This window comes from Hypanus sabinus, chromosome 7 (genome assembly GCF_030144855.1).
Source record: "Hypanus sabinus isolate sHypSab1 chromosome 7, sHypSab1.hap1, whole genome shotgun sequence".
Classification (NCBI taxonomy): domain Eukaryota; kingdom Metazoa; phylum Chordata; class Chondrichthyes; order Myliobatiformes; family Dasyatidae; genus Hypanus; species Hypanus sabinus.
The window spans coordinates 76,381,362-76,404,208 of NC_082712.1; the positions used below are offsets into that span (position 1 = coordinate 76,381,362).

Below are 22,847 nucleotides of genomic sequence, written 5' to 3' on the forward strand. Positions count from 1 at the left end.
GTGGGCTGAAGGGCCTCTATTGTGCTGTAAGTTTTCTATGTTTTTATTTGTCAGACAAGATTTCTCGTTACAGAAACCATGCTGACTTTGACATTTTATCATTCGTCTTGATCTGGTATTGGGAAATGAACCCGGTCAGGTGTCAGATCTCTCAGAGGGAGAGCATTTTGGAGATAGTGATCACAGTTCTATCTCCTTTACCATAGCATTGGAGAGGGATAGAAACAGGGATAGAAACAAGTTAGGAAAGTGTTTAATTGGAGTACAGAGAAATATGAGGCTATCAGGCAAAAACTTGGAAGCATAAATTGGGAACAGATGTTCTCAGGGAAATGTATGGAAGAAATGTGGCAAATGTTCAGGGGATATTTGCAAGATGCACTGCATAGGTACATTCTGATGAAACAGGAAAAGGATAGTAGGATATACAAACCATGGTGTACAAAGGCTGTTGTAAATCTAGTCAAGAAGAAAAGAGCTATCTTCAAAGATTCAAAAAGCTAGGTAATGCTAGAGATCTAGAAGTTTATAAGGCTATCAGGAAGGTTCTTAAGAAAGAGGACAGCTAGAAGGGGCCATGAGAAGGCTTTGGTGGACAGGATTAAGGAAAACCCCAAGGCATTCTACAAGTATATGAAAAGCAAGAGGATGAGACATGAGAGAATAGGACCAACCAAGTGTGACAGTGGAAAAGTGTGTATGGAACTGGAAGAGATAGCAGAGGTACATAATATGTACTTTGCTTCAGTGTTCACGACGGAAAGGGATCTTGGCAATTGTAGGGATGACTTACAGCAAACTGAAATGCTTGAGCATGTAGATATTAAGAAAGAGGATGTGAAAGAACCTTTGGAAAGCATCAAGTTGGATAAGTCACCGGGACCAGATGAGATGTACTCCAGGCTATTGTGGGAGGCAAGCAAGGAGACTGCTGAGCCTCCGGCGATGATCTTTGCATCATCAACGGGGATGGGAGAGGTTCCAGAGGATTGAAGGGTTGCGGATGTTGTTCCATTATTGAAGAAAGGGAGTAGAGATAGACCAGGAAATTATAGACCAATGAGACTTACTTCAGTGGTTAGTAATTTGATGGAGAAGATCCTGAGAGGCAGGATTTATGAACGTTTGGAGAGGCATAATATGATTAGGAATAGTCAGCATGGCTTTGTGAAAGGCAGGTCATGCCTTACGAGCCTAATTGAATTTTTTGAGGATGTATCTGAACCCATTGATGAAGCTAGAGCAGTAGATGTAGTGTATATGGACTTCAGCAAGGCATTTGACAAGGTACCCCATGCAAGGCTTATTGAGAAAGTAAGGAGGCATGGGATCCAAGGGTACATTGCTTTATGGATCCAGAACTGCCTTGCCCACAGAAGACAAAGAGTTGTTGCGGACAGATCATATTCTGCTTGGAAGTCAGTCACCAGTGGTGTGCCTCAGGGATCTGTCCTGGGGCACTACTCTTCATGGATTTTTATAAATGACCTGGATAAAGAAGTGGAGGGATGGGTTAGAAAATTTGCTGATGACACAAAGTTTGGAGGTGTTGTGGATAGTGTGGAGGGCTGTCAGAGGTTACAGTGGGACATTGATAGGCTGCAAAACTGGGTTGAGAAGTGGCAGATGGAGTTCAACCCAGATAAGTATGAGGTGGTTCATTTTGGTAGGTCAAATATGATGACAGAATATAGAATTACGTATTAGTAAGAGTCTTGGCAGTGTGGAGGATCAGAGGGATCTTGGGGTCTGAGTCCATTGGACACTCAAAGCTGCTGCACAGGTTGACTCTGTGGTTAAGAAGGCGTACAATGAATTGGCCTTCATCGATTGTGGGATTGAGTTTAAGAGCCAAGAGGTAATGTTGCAGCTATATAAGACCCTGGTCAGACCCCACATGGAGTACTGTGCTCAGTTCTGGTCATCTCCCTATAGGAAGGTTGTGGAAACTATAGAAAGGGTGCAGAGGAGATTTACAAGGATGTTTCCTGGATTAGAGAGCATGCCTTATGAGAATAGGTTCAGTGAACTCGGCCTTTTCTCTTGGAGTGACAGAGGATGAGAGATAACCTGATAGAGGTATAAATAAGATAACGAAAGGCATTGATTGTGTGGATAGTCAGAGGCTTTTTCCCAGGGTTAAAATAGCTAGCACGAGAGAGCACAGTTTTAAGGTACTTGGAAGTAGGTACAGAGGAGATGTCGGGTAGTTTTCGTTTAACACAGAGAGTGGTGAGTGCATGAAATGGGCTGCTGGCGATGGTGGTGGAGGCGGAAACGATAGGGTCTTTTAAGAGACTCCTGGACTCCTGGAGCTCAGAAAAATAGAGGTCTATGGGTAATCCTAGGTAATTTCTCAGATAAGGACATGTTCAAATCAGCTTTGTGCTGTAGGTTTTCTATGTTTCTATGTGTCCAAGCTCCTCAAAACCTCATACTTACTAATAGACTCTAATACTTTCCTAACCACTGAGGTTAGGCTAACTGGCCTATATTTCCTCCCTTCGTGAAGAGTGGAGCATCATTTGCAATTTCCCAGTCCTTCGGGACCATGCCAGACTCATGTGATTCTTGAAAGATCATGACCATTGCACCCGTTATCACTTCAGCAAACTCTCTCAGGACTCTGGGGCTTAATCCATCTGGTCCAGGTGACTTATCCACCTTAAGACCTTTGAGTTTACCTAGCGCTTGTTCTTTGTAATAGGAATGAAACTCCTCCTGCTCACTGACTCTCATGGATCTCTAGCACACTGTGAACATCTTCTACAGTGAGGACAGATATAAAGTACTAAGTAAGTTCATCTGCCATTTTTTGTCCCCATTACTACCACACCAGCATCATTTTCCAGTGGTCCAATATCAACTCGAACCTCCCTTTTACTCTTTATATAACTGAAAAAAACTTTTGGCATCCTGCTTTATATTATTGGCTATTCTACCTTTATATTTCATCTTTTTTCTTCTTATAGCTTTATTAGTTGTCTTTTGTTGGATTTCAAAGATTTTCAATCATCCACCTTCCCACTCACTTTTGAACTTTCCTTGGCTTTTATGCGATTCTTAACTTCTTTTGTCAGCCGCAATTGCCTACCCTGCCATTTGAGAACTACTTTTTTGTAGGACATATCTATTCTGTGCCTTGTGAAATATTCACTGAAACTTCAGCCATCTCCACTCTGCTGTCATCTCTGACAGTGTCCTCCTCCAATGCACCTGGACAAGTTCCTCTCTCATGCCTCAGCAATTCCCTTTATTCCATTATGATACTGATACATATGAGTCGCGCTTCTCACTCTCAAACTGCAGTACGAATTCTATCATGTTATGATCACTGCCTCCTAAGAGTTCCTTTACATTAAGCTCCCGAATAAGATCTGGGTTATTACACAACACCCAGTCTAAGATAGCCTTTCCCTGAACAGGCTCAAGCACAGGCTGCTCTAAAAAAAAAGCCATCTCATAGCTATTCAACATATTCCCTCTCTTGTGATCTGACACCAACCTGATTTTTCCAGTGCCCTTGCATATTGAAGTCCCCTATGACAATTGTGTCATTACCCTTATTATATGCCTTTTCCAGCTCCTTTTGTAATCTCACCCCCACATCTTGGCCACTATTTGGAGGCCTATAAATGATTCCAGTGATGGTTTTTTATCCTTGCCATTTCTTAACTCCATCCACAAAAGTTCTCTGACCCTATTACACCTCTTTCTAAAGATGTAATTATATCTCTTACCAACAGAACCTCACCACCACCTATGTTTCCCTGCCTGTCCTTTTCATACAATGTATCTCCTTTGATGTTAGGACTAAAAGGTGGCACAGCATCATAGTGACCAATCTCTAATTGTGTCATCAGTTCATTCACCTTATTCCGAAAGCTACTGTCTATCTACTCTTTCTATGCCTCGCATAATCTTCTAAAGTTCTATCAGATCTTCCCTCAACTTCTGCCTTTCCAGAGAGAACAACCCCCGTTTATGCAACTTCTCATTATAGTACATGCCCTCTGTTCCAGGGAACATCTTTTGCACCTCTCAAAGCCTCATCCTTCCTATAAGGAGGCAACTAGAACTGTTCGCAATATTCTAGATGTGGCCTAATTAGATTTATAAATCTCAGATTCAGATTCAGTTTACTGTCATTTAAAAACCACAAATGCAACGCAGTTAAAAAATGAGACAACGTTCCTCCAGAATGATATCAACAAAGCACATGACAAAATAGACTACAAAAGAAAATCCACATAATGTTTGGCAATCCCCAATCCAGATTCCGGAGAGGCTGCTGCGTATTAATATCGTGCTACCATCTTAGCGCGTTCCCCGGAAAGGAGCTCTAAAACCACCAGACAAAACAAGATCAAAAACTAAAGCTACAAGACCTGCACAAAAACACACAGTTACAACATATAGTTACAACAGTGCAAACAATACCATAATTTGATTAAAAAAAAAGACCATGGGCATGGTAAAAATAGTCCAAAGATGTTAAAAGACTAAGTTTGAAAGAAACCACCACACAGTTTCCACAAGTTCTCAGGGTCCCGATAGACTTGTCATCCCGCGCCAGTGGCAGAAGGGAGTACCCCCGCTATGGACTTCCATGGCGCCACCCGACTCCGCCTCGCAGATGCAGTGCAACAATGAAAGCTCTGTCGAAATCAGCCTCGCAGACACAGCACACAGTGAAAGTGAACTGACCGCAGCAGACTCCGAGTCTGTCGAACCTCCGAACCTCCAACCACCCACCACCCCCTCTGAGCACCATCCTCTGCCGAGCGTATTAAGACGCCCCCACCAACGGCCACTGGCAACGCAACCCCAAGGACTGGGGGCATGTTCTTCTCAGCAGAGACCCAGACCTCACAGCAGCAGCAGCAGCAGCAGCAACAAAGAGGGCCTTCCTGGAGATTTCCAGATGTTCACCATGCTCCCACATCCGTTTTTCATTAGATTAGGATTCCACATGTCACCCTGTTTAACAAATAACATATCAGCTCCGGAGTGGCCGCTGCAAGCTGCATCGCGCCGCCATCTTTCAGCCCATCTGCAGCATAATTTCCTGACTTTTGAACTCAATGCCTCAACCAATAAAGGCAAGCATACCTTTGCTTTCTTAACCACCCTATCAACCTGTGCAACTATCTTCAGGGAGTTGGAGATAGTTGCACAGCTTACACAACTGGAAGGTTGGTTTTTCTTTAGCTGTAAGCTGACCTTTATTTGAATAGCAGTGCTGAGGATGGAAAGGGCAGAGTAGATGTAAGTAGGAAAATTAAAGAGATCTGGAACCTTGCAGACTGAAATTGTATTCAGCAATCACACAATTTGTGCTTAGTCTTCCCAAAGCTGTGGATAACGTACAGTACATACCACACACTAAATTGAAAGTAGTACAAGTAATCACAAGATTTGACATATGCAAGGCCATCCAGAGAGTGCTGAGAAAGATTACCCCTATACTGTAAGACAGAGGTACATTCATTATCCAGCATACTTGGATAACTACATAGCTGTACCCTACTAACAATCAGAACTTCAATTAAAATGGGGGCCAGGCAACAGAGCTTAATTAAGCGGTGGTCAACTGTTGGGCAGTTGGGCACTGTGCATGTATTGTATAGTGAAGATTTACTGCTTATTTTCTGCACAGTTCACAGCATAATCAAATTTCCCTGTACGTCTGGCTACATAATTAACATAAAATATTGATATATTTTGCTACTGAAGATAATAATCACATCAAACGAAGTTCTGTAAGACACATACTGATGGCTGTATGTTTATCCAAATGAACATCACATTATTCATCATGTTATTCACAGGGGAGGGAGCTTCTCACAGCAGGTGAGTCATAGAAATGAATACTAATGAGGAATTAATTTGAAAGAGGTCTGCAGTTTTCCAATACAGTCAAAAGTGGAGAAATTAAGTGACTATGACATAAAAAGATACTGTTTTCATATAAATCTGCTATCACTGTAGTCTCAAAGTATGCACGCTAAAGACGGAATGTATCGAGCTATTCATAAATGTTATAAATTTATGGGAATATTCTTTTGAGGGACAGTTAGTGCTTCATCCTTTTTTTTAAATAGGCATAAAAAATTAGCTGCCTTCATTTCTGAGCTCAATGTACTTTGGGGAGGAAGTAAATCATATTCTGACAAAAAAAATGGCAATTATAGGTTGATCTCAAGAGATTAGAATTTGCAGCTTTTATGTATATTAGATAAATCAATGTATTTCCCATGTCAGGAAGTCTGCATGTTGATAAAAACCTTCTGCAAATTCTCCATGGCAAGTTCTCCCAGTCAGAGACCATGTCAGTGTTCCAAAGCATCAACGCTATCAGAGCATGGAAACTCGTTTGTGCACACATTTATTCTGGGAAATTCAGATCAGACAATCCAGCATTATGAGCTATTGCTCAGAGTAAATATTAAGGGAATTCAGGGTAGGCATGTGGGAATGAAGAAGGGCTTTGGTGAATGGAAGCTTAGAAAATTAGAGAAAGGTCGAGGTGATGAAGTGCTTCGAGGTAGGTCATGGCTAGAATTAACCCCTCCCTAAGCAAGGATATGGACCCACTGCTATAATAAGTCTACAGCAGATGCAATCTCACAGGCTTTTCACTCAACCTTGGAAAACCTGCACAATAGAAATACCTACATCAGCCAGCTGTTTATTGATTACAGCTCAGTGTTCAACACCATCTTCTTCTCAATACTAATCAACAAACTTCAAAACTTGGCCATCTGTATTTCCCTCTGCAATTGGATCCTCGATTGCCTCATCAGGAGACCACATTCAGTGTGGATTGGAAATAACGTTTCCTCCTTGCTGACAACCAACACTGGCGCAAATCAAGGATGAATGCTGAACCAGCAAATGTCATCTATAAATTCACTGTTGTCACAACTGATGGCAGAATCTCAGATGGTGATGAAGCATACAGGAATGAGATAGATCAGCTGGTTGAGTGGTGTTGCAACAACAACCTTGCACTCAACATCAGCAAGACCAAGGAATGGTGGACTTCAGAAAGAGGAAGCTGGGAGAACACATACCAGTCTTCAGAGCAGTCAGCTCCATCTTCAGCACAAAGAGGCAGTTTTCTTCATTAAGGAATCTCACCACCCAGGACATGCCCTCTTCTCATTTCTACCATCAGATAAGGGTTAGGAGCTTGAAGACAAACACTCACCATTTTAGGAACAGCTTCTTTCCCTCTGCCATCAGTTTTCTGAATGGCACTTTAACCCCCCCCAATACTACCTCACTACTACTTTGATAATAAACCCGATTCTGATAATGCGGGGCAGCAAAAGAGAAAACCCAAATCTGGTAGGAAGGAACAGTAGGCAAACATTAGAAAACATCAGTAAATATGAACAAAATGAGAAGCCCTTTAACTAAGTACACATATTATTACAAGCAAGATAATTTGATGGTTGCATAGAATAGGGGTGTGGAGATAGACATGACAAAATGTGATTTCAAAATGACCACGGCTGTGAACAGCATATTTTGGGCACTTCAACATTTCAAAAAGATAGAAAGGAATAGGAGGGAAAGTAGCCATGATGAAAAACTTTCTTCCCTCAGGGAACCAACTGAGTGCTGGTACAAACATACAGGGGAAAAATTCACTGCTATATTGCTAAATGATTGTAGCTCTTTTCCCCCTAACAGTAGCAACACTCCAGGACACTACAAAACAAGATATAACAGGGGCTAGAAAGGTACTGTAGTAATTATGGGTGAATATAATTTTTATATATATTGAATAATCCCAAGCGTCAAAGATAGGTTGCAGAACAAGTATGCTGAGTGTATTTGGCACGTCTGAGAGCAGTATGTTGTAGAATTAACCAAGAAACAATTTTAGATTGGGTTAAATGTGATAATGCAGTGGTGTGCTACACGCAGCGCTAAAATTACGACACGGAGTCGGTAACTGCAGTCGAAGGAAAACTTTATTCGAAATCCTCAGCCTCACTTTTAAGCCTCCCTCAACCTGCCTCCCGTGGCGCAGAGGCTCCAAAGCTCTGTGCTCGCAAACCCCCGTAGGCTATCGAATTGTGAGTCGGTTCGGATGTGCCAGGAAATGGGTCGCCACATAACCCCCCCCCCCCCAGAACCGGCGATACACCCCCCAATGTCCACAGTCTGGGCCAGAACCTGCTTGGGAGGTCGGCCTCTGCGCCGAGGCGCCGGAAACTAGGCCGGTTGCGCCAGGTCCACATGGGCCGGTTTGAGGCGGTCCACTGTGAAAACCTCCTCTTTCCCCCCAACGTCCAGCATGAACGTGGACCCCTTGTTCCAGAGCACCATAAACGGCCCCTCGTATGGCCGCTGCCCGCCCCTTCGTACAAACACAAACTTACAGTTCTGTAGGTCTTTGGGTACACAGGTCGGGTGCCGCCCGTGCTGTGAAGTGGGTATGGGGGCCAGGTTACCGAGCTTCTTGCGTAGTCTGCCCAAGACTGCTGCGGGATCTTCCTCTTGCCCCCGTGGGGCTGGTAGGAACTCCCCAGGGACGACCAGGGGTGCGCCGTATACCAACTCAGCCGACGAGGCGTGCAGGTCGTCCTTGGGCGCTGTGCGGATGCCGAGTAGGACCCAGGGAAGTTCGTCCGCCCAGTTGGCTCCTCGCAGGCGGGCCATGAGGGCCGACTTCAGGTGACGGTGGAAACGCTCCACTAGCCCGTTCGACTGTGGATGGTAGGCAGTGGTGTGGTGCAGCTGAGTCCCCAAAAGGCTGGCCATAGCTGACCACAGGCTGGAGGTGAACTGGGTGCCTCTGTCAGAGGTAATGTGGGCCGGTACACCAAAGCAAGATATCCAGGTGGCGATCAGGGCTCGGGCGCAAGATTTGGAGGTGGTGTCGGTGAGCGGGACCGCCTCTGGCCATCTTGTGAACCGGTCCACAATAGTCAGGAGGTGCCGTGCTCCGCGCAACACTGGCAGGGGGCCCACGATATCCACATGAATGTGGTCGAAACGCCGGTGGGCGGGATGGAACTGCTGCGGTGAGGCTTTGGTGTGCCGCTGCACCTTGGCCATCTGGCAGTGCATGCACGTTCTGGCCCATTCACTGACCTGTTTGCGGAGTCCGTGCCAAACGAACCTGCTGGAAACCATCTGGACAGTTGTCCAGATGGAGGGATGCGCCAAGTTATGAATGGAGTCGAAAACACGGCGCCGCCAGGCTGCGGGGACGACGGGACGGGGCTGGCCTGTGGCGACGTCACAGAGTAGGGTCCTCTCACCCGGGCCTACGGGGAGGTCCTGGAGCTGCAAACCGGAGACTGCGGTTCTGTAACTTGGAATCTCCTCGTCCGCCTGCTGCGCCTCTGCCAGTGCCTCAAAGTCTACCCCTTGGGAAAGGGCATGAACGGTAGGGCGAGAGAGCGCATCCGCCACGACATTGTCCTTACCCGAGACGTGCCGGACATCCGTCGTGTATTCAGAGATGTAGGGCAGGTGGCGTTGCTGGCGGGACGACCAGGGGTCGGACGCTTTCATAAACGCAAAGGTAAGCGGTTTGTGGTCCGTGAACGCAGTGAAGGGCCGACCTTCCAGGAAGTACCTGAAATGCCGGATTGCCAGGTATAGCGCCAACAGTTCCTGGTCGAAAGCTGAAAAACGCCAGCGACCTGCGATGAGTTGTTCCAGCACATCACCGACTGCCGTGTTAGATGCGTCCACTGTGAGGGCGGTAGGGGTGTCCATTCTGGGATGTACTAGCATTGCGGCGTTCGCCAAAGCTTCCTTCGTTTGAACGAAAGCGGCGGCGGACTCCTCGTCCCAGGTAATGTCCTTGCTCGGACCCGACATCAGGGCGAACAGGGGGCGCATGATCCGGGCAGCTGAAGGGAGGAAGCGGCGGTAGAAATTGACCATACCTACGAATTCCTGAAGGCCTTTGATCGTGGTGGGTCGGGGAAAGTGGCGGACCGCATCTACCTTAGCGGGCAGAGGGGTTGCCCCGTCTTTAGTAATCCTGTGGCTCAGGAAGTCAATGGTATCGAGTCCGAACTGGCATTTGGCGGGGTTGATTGTAAGACCGTACTCACTCAGTCGGGCACAGAGTTGACGGAGGTGGGACAGATGCTCCTGACGACTGCTGCTGGCTATGAGGATGTCGTCCAAATAGATGAACGCGAAGTCCAGGTCCCGTCCCACCGCGTCCGTTATCCGCTGGAACGTCTGTGCGGCATTCTTCAGGCCGAACGGCATGCGGAGGAACTCGAAAAGGCCAAACGGGGTGATGAGAGCCGTTTTGGGGACGTCGTCAGGATGCATCGGGATTTGATGGTATCCCCGGACGAGATCTACCTTGGAGAAGATCCGTGCGCCGTGCAGTTTTGCTGCAAAGTCCTGAATGTGCGGCACAGGGTAGCGGTCCGGTGTGGTAGCCTCGTTCAGCCTGCGGTAGTCGCCGCACGGTCTCCAGCCCCCCGTCGCTTTGGGCACCATGTGCAGGGGGGAGGCCCATGGGCTGTCGGACCGCCGGATGATCCCCAATTCCTCCATCCTCTGGAACTCCTCCTTCGCCAGTCGGAGCTTGTCCGGGAGAAGCCGCCGAGCGCGGGCGTGGAGGGGTGGTCCCTGGGTCGGGATGTGGTGCTGTACGCCGTGTCGGGGCATGGCCGCTGTGAACTGCGGTGCCAGAACCGATGGGAAATCCGTCAGGACCCTGGTGAAGTCGTTGTCGGACAGCGTGATGGAGCCGAGGTGAGGGGCTGGCAACTGGGCTGCACCCAGGGAGAACGTCTGAAAGGTCTCGGCGTGGACCAGTCTCTTCCTGGGCAGGTCGACCAGCAGGCTGTGAGCTCGCAAAAAATCCGCACCCAGAAGCGGTTGGGCTACGGCGGCCAGTGTGAAGTCCCACGTGAACTGGCTGGAGCCGAACTGTAGCTGCACCTGACGGGTGCCATAGGTCCTTACTGTGCTGCCGTTCACGGCCCTCGGGGGGGGGGGGGGGGGGCAGGTGCCCTGCTGCGGGTGTCGTAACTCGTTGGGGGTAAAACGCTGATCTCAGCCCCAGTATCGACCAAAAAGCGGCGTCCCGACCTTCTATCCCACACATACAGGAGGCTATCCCGATGGCCAGCCGCCGTAGCCATCAGCGGCGGCTGGCCCTGGCGTTTCCCGGGAACTTGCAGGGCGGGCGGCAACGGCGGGCTTCTGCGCCCCACCGCTGGTGGTAGAAGCACCAGTGTTCATTGGGCCGGGGGTTGGCGGGCTCTGCGGCCGGGCCTGGACTGGTTTGCTGCCGGGAGCGTGGCTGGGAGATCTGTGCGATGGACCTTTTTGGCGTTCCACAGCAAGTCCGCCCGGGCTGCCACCTTCCGGGGGTCACTGAAATCCGCGTCGGACAGCAGCAGGCGTATGTCCTCGGGCAGCTGCTCCAGGAATGCCTGCTCAAACATGAGGCAGGGTGTGTGTCCGTCGGCGAGAGACAACATCTCATTCATTAAAGCCGATGGAGGTCTGTCGCCCAAGCCATCCAGGTGCAGTAAACAGGCAGCCCGCTCGCGCCGTGAGAGTCCGAAAGTCCTGAGGAACAGGGCTTTGAATTCCGTGTACTTGCCGTCTGCCGGGGGCCACTGTACGAACTCCGCGACCTGGGCCGCTGTGTCCTGGTCGAGGGAGCTCACCACGTAGTAGTAGCGGGTGTCTTCTGAGGTGATCCGGCGAACGTGGAATTGGGCTTCGGCTTGCTGGAACCATAGGTTCGGTCGCTGTGTCCAGAAACCCGGCAGTTTCAACGAAACCGCATGAACAGAGGCGGCGTCAGCGGAGTCGGTAACTGCAGTCGAAGGAAAACTTTATCCGAAATCCTCAGCCTCACTTTTAAGCCTCCCTCAACCTGGCCCCCGTGGCGCAGAGGCTCCAAAGCTCTGTGCTCACAAACCCCCGTAGGCTATCGAATTGTGAGCTGGTTCGGATGTGCCAGGAAATGGGTTGCCACAATAATCTCATAACATAGGATCTTTTGAGGGACTATAACATTCAGTCAAAAAGTGAGAAACCAAGTTCTTAAATTAAGGCAATTTTTAAGATATAAAGGCAAATATAGTAGATTGATAAAACAGATCACAATTTGCTGGATAACAGTGATAAACATTTCAGAGGTATTTTGTAAGTCTTTACATTGAAAAGACGGATCCATCTGCAAAAACTCTCAAAATAATATCAAATTGGAAGAAAAAGAATGCACTGTTGCAGAGATTTCTGACAGATATATTTGCAATCTACACCAAATGACCACTTTATTAGGTACAGGAGGTACCTAATAAAGTGGCCAGAGTGTACGCTTGTACTCTTCTGCCACTGTAGCCCATCCACTTCAAGGTTCAGCATGTTGTGGGTTCAGAGATGCTCTTCTGCACACCATTGTTGTAACACATGGTTGTTTGAGTTACTGTTCCCTGTCAGCTTGAACCAGACTGGCCATTTTCCTCTGACTACTCTCAATAACAAGGTGCTTTCGCCCACAGAAATGCTACTCACCATTTTTTGCACCATTCTCTGTAAACTCGAGACAGTTGTGTGTGAAAATCCCAGAGGGAACAGCAGTCTTTTGAGATAATCAAACCACCCCGTCTGGCACCAAAAATCATTCCACGGTCAAAGTCACATAGATCACATTTCTTTTCCTTTCTAATGTTTAATCTGAACAACAAATAAACTTTTTTGACCATTTTTCTGCATTGAGTTGCCGCCACATAATTGGCTTAGATATTTGATTTTAATGAGCAAGTGCACAGATTACTTAATGAAGTGGCCTCTTGAGTGTACATACCATTCAGTGTTTGACCAGAAGTACTCAGTCACCCAATTTCCCGTATCCATTATACTTTTTAATATAATTTCTATTCTTGCACTATTTAAAATCTATTTAATATACATCTATACTTATTGTAATTGATTTATATTTTTCCCTATATTATCATGTATTGCATTGTACTGTTGATACTACGTTAACAAATTTCTTGACTCATGCCAGTGATAATAAACTGGTTCTTTTCATAGGCAGTGCCTATAAAAAGTATTCACCCCACTTGGAAGTTTTTACATTTTATTATTTTACAACATTGAATCACAATGGACTTAATATGGCTTTTTTTTTACACTGCTCAATAGAAAGACTTTTTGTGTCAAAGTAAAAACATCTCGACAAAGTGATCTAAATTAATTACAAACATAAAATACAAAATAATTGATTGCATAACTATTCAGCCCCCTTTAATGTGACACACCAAATCACCACTGGTGTAGCCAATTGGTTTTAGAGGTCACATAATTAGTTAAATGGAGATCTGTGTGCAGTCATGCTGTTTCAATTGATTGTAGTGACAATGCACCTGTATCTGGGAGGTCCAGCTGCTAGCTAGTCCGTATCCTGGCAAAAACTACACCATTAAGACAAAAGAACACTCCAAGCAATTCCCCAAAAAGGTGATTGAAAAGCACAAATCAGAGATGGATACAAGAAAATTTCCACGTTACTGAATATCCTTTGGACTAGTTAATTCAATTGTCAAGAAATAGGAAGAACATGGCACAGCTGTAAATCTGCCTAGAGCAAGCCATCCTCAAAAACTGAGTGACTGTGCAAGAAGGGGACTAGTGAAGGGGGCCAGCAAGAGACCCATGACAATTCTGCAGGAGTTACAAGCTTCAGTGGCTGAGATGGGAGAGACTGCAGATACAACAACAGTTACCCTGGTGCTTGCCCAGTTGGTATTTTAAGGGGGAGTGACAAAGAGAAAGCCACTGTTGAAAAAAACTCACAAGAAATCTCAGCTGGAGTTTGCCAGAAGGCATGTGGGAGTCAGCTGGAAGAAGATTCAATGGTCTGATGAAACCAAAATTGAGTTTTCTAGCCATCAGACTAAATGCTGTTTGGCATAAGCCAAATACCGCACATCATCAAAAACACACCATCCCTACTATGAAGTATGCTGGTGGTTGCATCGTGCTGTGGGGGATGCTTCACTGCAGCTGGCCCTGGAAGGCTTGTGAAGTTAGTGGGTAAAATGAATGCAACAACATACAGAGAAATCCTGGAGGAAAACCTGGTGCAGAGAGAACTGCAAATTGGGAGATTTGTTTTCCAGCAAGACAATGACCCCAAGCATAAAGCCAAAGCTACACAGGAATGGCCTAAACAATGAAGTTAATGTCCTGGAGTGGCCAAGTCAGAGTCCTGACTTCAATCCAATTGAAAATGTGTGGTTGAACTTGAAAAGTGCTATTCACTCACGATCCCCATGTAATCTGACAGAGCTTGAGCAGTTTTGTAAAGAATGGGGAAAAATTGCAGTGTCCAGATGTGCAAAGCTGATTGAGACCTATCCACACAGACTCAAGACTGATATTGCTGCCAAAGGTGCATCTACTAAAATACTGACTAGGAGGTTGAATACGAAAGCAAACAGTTATACTGTTTTTTTATTTATAATTAATTTAGATCACTTTGTAGAGATCTGTTTTCACTTTGACATGAAAATGTCTTCTTCTGTTAATCAGTGTCAAAAAAGCCAAATTAAATCCAGTGTGATCCAATGTTGTAAAACAATAAAACATGGAAACTTCTAAGGTGGCGAACTTTTTATAGGCACTGTACTTTGCTTTGCTAAGATGCAACTTTGTGATATGACCTTTTAACAGAAGAAACTGTGATACTCCAAGTTAGACCTCACCAATGTCTCATACAATTTCAACAAAACATCTCAACTCCTGTACTCAGTGCATTGATTTATGAAGGCCAATGTGCCAACAGCTTTCTTTACGACCCTTTCTACCTGTGACACCACTTTCAAGGAATTATGGATTGTATTCCCAGATCTCTCTGTTCTATCACCCTCCTCAGTGCCCTACCAATCATATAAGCCCTACCCTGGTTGGTCTTCCCAAAGTGCAACACCTCACACGTCTGCATTAAATTTTATCTGCCATTTTTCAGACCATTTACTTTAATGTTCTACATGCTCAAGTTCCCAATAAAACATTCTAACTATTAGCTAAATATTCCTTTTGAATGGCTTCTAATGGTGAACTATGTGGGAAAACAGTTTGTTCACACCAGTGATTACCAGACTGTTCAGGCAGCTTTCTTCCATGAATGCCAAAATCTGCAAAACCTAATCATGATAACGACTTGCATTTATTGATACTGAGATGCACCCTTAGGTGCATTGTAACACATCAACAGTGATGTAAACTGGAGCCATCGGGTACTTTGGGTCTTTCAACATTAGACATCCTTACTCAGGTGACCTAGCCAGGGTTATCAGGTCTTGGTTTCTGTCCCAGCAGCATTCATCCACCGGTCACACCTTTTGATCCAAAGCCACCTGGCTCGCTCAACAGCCTTTGTGACAGTCGTGATGGTTCTTTTTTTTTGCCAAGAAGAAAGTAGGTTCTGTAGAGCAAAACCTTTACACCTCATTCTACAGGCTCGCATTGTGCTGTCCAACACTGTGCTCTACCAGCTCCTGGAATTTGGCCTTCTTACACTCAAATGCCTCCTCAATCCAGTCTCCCCAAGGCACTGTCAGTTTCACCATGTCTACCTGCTTCGAGGTTTCTGATAGAATGACCATGTCAGGCCTCAGTGATGATGACATGATGAATTCATGGTACTCAAGTTGCTTATCAAGATCACCTTTCAGTTGCCAGTCAAACACCTTGGCAAGCCAGCCTGCTGGTGATCTGGGTTGAGGCTGTGGTTGGTCTACAGCTTTGACAAAGGCTGTGGGCTCTTTAGGTTTATATAGTAAAATATCCCACACAGCCAATTTATTGGCCAACTTAAATAATCATAATTTGCTAAGAAGTTGAAATATTGTGTAGCAGTTTTGCTTCTGTTGAGTATTTTCAAGCCTAGTAACTGAGTTACAGAGTTACTATGAGGGTGAATAAGAGCAGTAACATGCAGGTTCAGTTTAAAGGGAAATGCTTAAAAATGTTTGCAAGCTAATATACTAGCAAAACAGACTCACAGGGTTGAGACCCATTACATGGCATAGAAACCAGTAAGCCAAATGGATATGGATGAGATATCATGTTTTACAACTGAAGCAAAAACAAAACAACATTTAGCTATGATGAAATTAGTGATTAAATATCTAATTTGCAACAAAATATTTCAAGGTAGCATTTTGAGGTTAAATTAATTTAGAAATATTGAACTAATGTTTTCAGAGAAATTAACATGTACCCAAATATTATCATCAAAAGGTAAATGCTGAGAACTTTAGTTACACTGTAAACAATCAAATTTATTTCCTAACTTGTCTCAATATCATTGTGTTAAATAGAAGTTCTGTATTCTTGTATGACACTGATTTTTAAATTAATATTTAGACTCAATTAGACATTTTCAAGAAACAGGCAAATTATTATTCACATTAATGTAAAATACAATTTACATAAATTCTCTCTAAAGTGACATCAGTACATCACGTTCTTGTATGCTTGTGTGGAAAGATTTTCCGAAGATAAATGAGTGAAGGCCTGGTTTTAATTTCTCAGCCATGGCCATTATAATACTTAAGTCACCCTCCACTGCAAGATCAAGGTCAATTTTCAGGTTTCGTAATGATCTGAAAGGCTTCTTACCCCTCTGGCTGAAGAAAAAGCAGAACAAAACAGTAACTGTAAATGATCAGGGTTAATATTTTATAACCAAAGAGTTAACTATTCAATCTATCAAAAGGCTTACTTTGCGAAATTCTGTATTTTCAATGCTTAATTTGCAAATTCTGTTTACTATCTTTTTGAATTTGTTCAAAGAGACTAAAACTTCTACTACGCAATCTTAATTTGTTTCCAGCAAGAAATTATACCAGCAGTTTTTTTTCCATATTTATCATGGAGCATCTCTAATAGTTCTCACCTCCAGCACATCCAGTTGTAATGAAACAAATTAATCGTACAAATTTAGGATTTGCTTTTTTTCTTTCACGTTAACTATTCCTATTTATGAAAATCTGTTTAAAACACAGTGCTCTGTCACAGAATCACAGAAGCATATAGCACAGAAATGGATTCTTGAGACCCACATTATCCATGATTACTGTGATGCTCATCTAAGCTAATCCTACCTGTTTGCTTTAGGCCCGTATCTGTCTAATTACTCGTCTTCATGTACCTGCCATATATTTTTTATAAGATGATTGAATCTGCCTCTACTATCTCTTTTGGGAACTTGCTCCATACACCTTCCATCTTATGTAAGAAAAACTTACCCCTTAAGATCTCTTGATTTATCCTCTCTCACATTAAACTGATGCCCTCCCAACTCTAGAATCTAACTTTCCATTCCATTTATGCTCTTTGTAATTTTCTAAACCTCTATGGGAATACATAGGAGTAGATCACACACAGACCGATGGTCTTAGCTTGGATTGGCATCTTTGGCCAAATGAGCCCATTCCTGTGCTGCTTATGCTGCTCCATTTTAAATGTTCTAAGGTCATTCCCCAGCCTTCTACATAGTAAGAACAGTCCGAGTCTTCAACATACCAAATACCAGATCACTACTATTTACTCTATATGACAAATATATTTTGTAAAAGATGGAGAGGTTTAAAAATTCAAACATTCAGTCATTTAATATGGACTTTCTGCTTTTTATAAAATATAAAACATCCTCCCTGAAGAATGCTGGATAAGAACAGTATGAAGAATGTCTTAACTGTCAACAAAACTTGGAGTTTATACCCAATTACTCTTATTCACTTCAAACAAAGTCAAGCAGTATATCAAATGATGTTATTCTAGATTCTTAATTTAATAGACAAAATGCAACATCTCAGTATGAAAACTTTCTTAATAATATAGCAATCAGTATCTGATAGAAAAAAGGAAATTGTATCTAACAATGGACTTGTAACATCACATCCTGACAATAATCTCAAACATGTTCAAACATCTCATTCCTCAAACCCAGAAATTCTACCAACTTGCCAGTGGAGGAGGATGATGCAAGCCAAAGATGTAAAATTACAATTACACTGATAGACACAGTTTAAACATATTTATTGTTGGCATTTGGACCTTCTGCCAATACTTGATGAATGGGGACACCTGCTGGAGATAACAGCTGCACAAGAATACTTATAAAATGGTAGACATGGTCTTTATTTTACCTGTGGACAGATTAAAATTGTATTATTGATGAATTAATGCTAACTATCATTATAAAATGTGGAGCTCAAACACCTTAACAGCCAATTCAAATATATATTTTTAAACAACACTTCCCATGCTATCTGATTACCTCATTCAAATAATGCAGATAATTATAGACAGCAGTCATAGACTCATACAACACAAAAACAGGCTCTTTGGCCCAGCATGATATGACCATCATTTATGCTAACCCCATATAGCAACACTTGATCAGTGGCCTACTGTGTCTCGGTGATTCAAATGACTGAAGTTGTCTGCCTCTACCACTCCCTGAACATTCCAGATTTCAAACATGTGCGAGTCAAAAAATTCTTCCTCCGGTCTCACCAACTTAAATCCATGCCTTTTAGTTTAAGACACCTCAGCTTTCTCTGAAAGCTTTTCATTATCCAGCCTGCCAACGTGCCTCAATTTGGTATATCCCAGTCAGGTCTCCCCCAACCTGCTCTGCTGCATAGAAAATAAATGCAACCTATCCAGTCTCTCCTCAGTCAACGTCAAGTAAATTTCCCCAAACCAAGTTTACATAGTTGTACCATTAATCCCCTTGTTCTTAAATTCCTTGTCCTGGAAACATCCTACTACTTTCAATGATTTTTGCACTTGTGCACCAATATCCCTGTGTTCATTAACTCTTCCTACTATCCTTTATGTCCGCTTTTATTAGATGCCCCAAAGCACCTCACCTCACACTTAACAGGATTAAATTCCACATGTCATTGTCCTGACCTTTTTACCAACTTATTAATATCATTGCATAGCCTATGACCTATGTTCATAATAATCACAACACCAGTATTTGTTTTGCCTTACCATGAATGCCTCTTATTTTACACACACACACACGACCCAGAACTGATCAATAATCTCTGACAGCACTGTTCACAGACTTCTAATTACAAAAGCAACCTTGAACCATCCATATTACCACACCATTTTTGATCCAATTTGACAACCTGCTTTGGCTCTCATTGGCTATGTGGATGTTGGATATAACTCTCAATAAAATTTGTAATCTCAAAAATACAGTAAATCAATTGATCAAACATGATCTTTCCCAACAAAGCCACCTCGACTATTTTTGCTTAATCCCTGATTTTCCAAGTACAGATTAACCTGTACCTCATTTTTTTCCTGCATCTTACCAGCCACTGACTTTAGATCCAATCCAGATTACCCCAACTGCCTTTCTTAAATAAAGACATCACATCTGATGTCCTTATGTCAGCGGACGATTCACCTGTAGCCTGCAAAGATTTAACTACCAGGATCCAGCAATCCCCTCCCTTGCTTCCTATTGTACCCTGGGATACAGCTCATCAGGTTGTGGCAATTCATTCACCTTACAGTCCACTAGTACATCCATCAACATTTCCTTCTTTCTACAATTAAACTGGCCCTTCTCTTCTGTGGATTCTACAACTACATTGTCTTCTCTTAAGTGAATACAGATGAGATCTTACCTGCAGTAAAGTTCCCAAACTGTTCTCCTTTAGGTCCTAAATGGGCCTCACTCTGTTCCTCTAGCTTGTAACCATCATGTTTTACAATTTTCTTTTATGTTGTTCTCCAGTGATAAATTGTATCCCCTTTCCCTTTTCTCTTTTCCCTTTTTAATTTCAGTACCTGTTACACTTTACATACTCCTGAGGGGCCTCCTCAATTTCATTTCTCTCTACTGTAAGACCATAGGCAGAATTAGACCATTTGGCCCATCGAATCTGCTTCGCCATTTCATCATGGCTGAACAACTCCCTACCTTAGGAAACATCCTCTCCTCATCTATTCTATGTAGGCCTTTCAACATTTGATAGGTTTCAATGAGGTCCCCCATTCTTCTATATTCCAGCAGGTACATGTCCAGAGCCATCAATCACTCCTCATATGAGATGCCTTTTATTCCCAGAATCATTCTTGTAAACCTCCTGTGAACCATCTTCAATGTCAATACATTCTTTTTTAAATAAGGGGACCAAATCTGCTCAAAATACTCCAAGTGAGGCCTCACCAGTGCCTTATAAAGCCTCAGCATTCCATCCCTGCTTTTGCATTCTACTCCTCTCAAAATGAAGGCTAATATTGCATTTGCCTTCCTCACCACTAACTCAACCTTCAAGTTAACCTTTAGGCTATCCTCCACAAAGACTTCCAAGCACCTCAGACTTTTGAATTTTCTTCCCATTTAGAAAATAGTCACTATTGCACCTTTCTGAAAAGGACTTAAATATAATTTTTTTTCCAATCTATCCATAGAATATAGATTCAGGAAAATAGGAAGAACAGTATTTAAAAAGTTTCTAACCTGTAAATACCTAAAGAAATGGGATCTAGGTAAATTATATTTGTTAGCTAATTGTTCAAAGGACATGAAACAACTATCCAGAAATAAATCACAAAATCGTAATCTACCTTCAGTTTTCCAAGTCAAATAGGCTTGGTCCATAATAGAGGGATAGATAAAAAAGTTAGATATAATAGGACTTGCTAAAATAAATTGATTCAACCCAAAAGATTTCCGAAATTGAAACCATATTCGTAAAGAAAAACCATTGGAAACATCGTCTCCACATCCACTCTATCAAGGCCTTTCACCCATTCCAAAGGTTTCAATTAAGTCACCCCTCATTCTTCCAAATTTATGAATACAGGCCTAGAGCCATTAAATGTTCTTCATATGACAAGCTATTCAATCTGGAATCATTTTTGTGATCCTGCTTTGAACCCTCTCCAGTTACAGCTCATCCTTTCTAAGGTAAGGGGCCCAAAACTGCTCACAATGTTCCAAATGAGGCCTCACCAGTGATTTATACAGACTCAACATTACATTCTTGCTTTTATATTCTAGTTCTCTTGAACTAAGTGCTAACATTACATTTGCCTTCCCCACCAGACTCAACCTGCAAATTACCTTATTTCTCAGTTCCACCCATAATGCCTCACAAGTTCTCCAGTCTTTCCTGACAGAGCCTCACTGTGACATTTTCCCTGACTAGTAACACCATCCTCCTCCTTTAATCCCTCCTGCTTGGTCACATCTAAACAGCGGAAACCTGGAATTTTGAGCTGCCAATCCTGCCCTTCCAACAACCAAGTCTCACTAATACTAGAATATCATAATTCCAGGTGTTGATCCATGCTCTAAGCTCATCCGCCTTTCTCACGATACTTCTTACATTGGAATATATGCAGCTCAGGATATTAGTCACACCATGCTCAATCTTTTGATTTCTGACTTTGTCTGAGGTCTTACCAACATCTGTCTCCAAAACCTTGGCACTAACTGCTCCGGCACTCTGGTTTACATTCTAGTGTGTATACGGCTGCCACAAAAAAACAAATTTCACGACATATGTCAGTGATAGTAAACCTGATTTTGAATCCAGTTCAGTAAGGTAGTTAAGTCTATCAGATCTGCAGCATATGAGTAAAGTGTACACTAGCTTTCAAATAATTAAAATGTAGAAGAGTAGAGGAGGATTCAGCTATAGCACCTGAAACAGCATTAAACTTTTGAATTTAAGACTACAAGACCATAAGACATAGGAGCAGAATTAGGCCATCTGGCCCATCCAGTCTGTTCCACCATTCAATTATGACTGATCCTTTTTTTCCTCCTCCTCAACCCCAGCTCCTGGCCTTCTTCCCATAACCTTTGATGTCGTGTCCAATCAAGAACCTGTCAAACCCTGCCTGAAATACACCCAATGACTTGGCCTCCACAACTGCATGTGGCAACAAATTCCACAGTCACCACCCTTCAGCTAAAGAAAATTCTCCACAGCTTTGTTTTGAAAGGGCACTCCTCTATCCTGAGGGTGTGCCACCTTGTCCTAGACTCTCCCATCACGGAAAACATCCTTTCCACATCTACTTTGTCTAGGTCTTTTAACATTTGAAAGGTATCAATGAGATCCCCCCCTCATCCTTCTGAATTCTGAGTACAGACCCAGAGCCATTAAACATTTGTTGTGTGATAACCCTTTCATTCCTGGAATCATCCTTGTGAACCTCCTCTGGACCTTCTCCAATGCCAGCACATTTTTTCTGAGATGAGAAGCACAAAACCTTTCACAATGCTAACATGGCATTCGCCTTCCTCACAACTGACTCAACCTGCAAGTTAACCCTTAGGGTGTTCTGCCCAAGGACTCCCAAGTCCCTTTGCATCTCAGATTTTTGGATTTTTTTCCCATTTAGAAAATAGTCTGCATATATATTTCTACTACCTAAGTGCATGACCATGCATTTTCCATCGTATTTCATTTGCCACTTTCTTGCCCATTTTCTTCATCCAAGTCCTTCTGGATCCTACCTGTTTCCTACTCCACCAATCTCCATATCATCTGCAAACTAGGCAACAACGGCATCTATTCCATCATCTAAATCATACATACAGCATAAAAAGAACTGGTCCCAACACTGACCCGTGTGGAACACCACTAATCACTGGCTGCCAACCAGAAAAGGATCCTTTTATTCCCACTCACTGCCTCCTACCAATCAGCCAATGCCCTAAACATGTTAATAACTTTTCTGAAATACCATGGGCTCTTAATTTGGTAAGCAACCTCATGTGTGGCACCTTGTCAAAGGCCTTCTGAAAGTCCAAATATACAACATCCACT

General features: G+C 43.5%; 1 protein-coding gene across 6 annotated transcripts in view; it reads right to left on the reverse strand.

The window, feature by feature from the left end:
* Nucleotides 1-13,086: 13,086 nt before the first annotated feature.
* Nucleotides 13,087-22,847, reverse strand: part of c9orf72 (C9orf72-SMCR8 complex subunit) — a 54,607-nt gene continuing 44,846 nt past the window's right edge. For all 6 annotated transcript variants that reach the window (XM_059974907.1, XM_059974902.1, XM_059974905.1 and 3 more), the window contains one exon: nt 13,087-16,655. In XM_059974907.1, the coding sequence (XP_059830890.1) occupies nt 16,469-16,655 (187 nt within the window). In that variant the 3' untranslated portion in view covers nt 13,087-16,468. The remainder of the gene's footprint in view (nt 16,656-22,847) is intronic.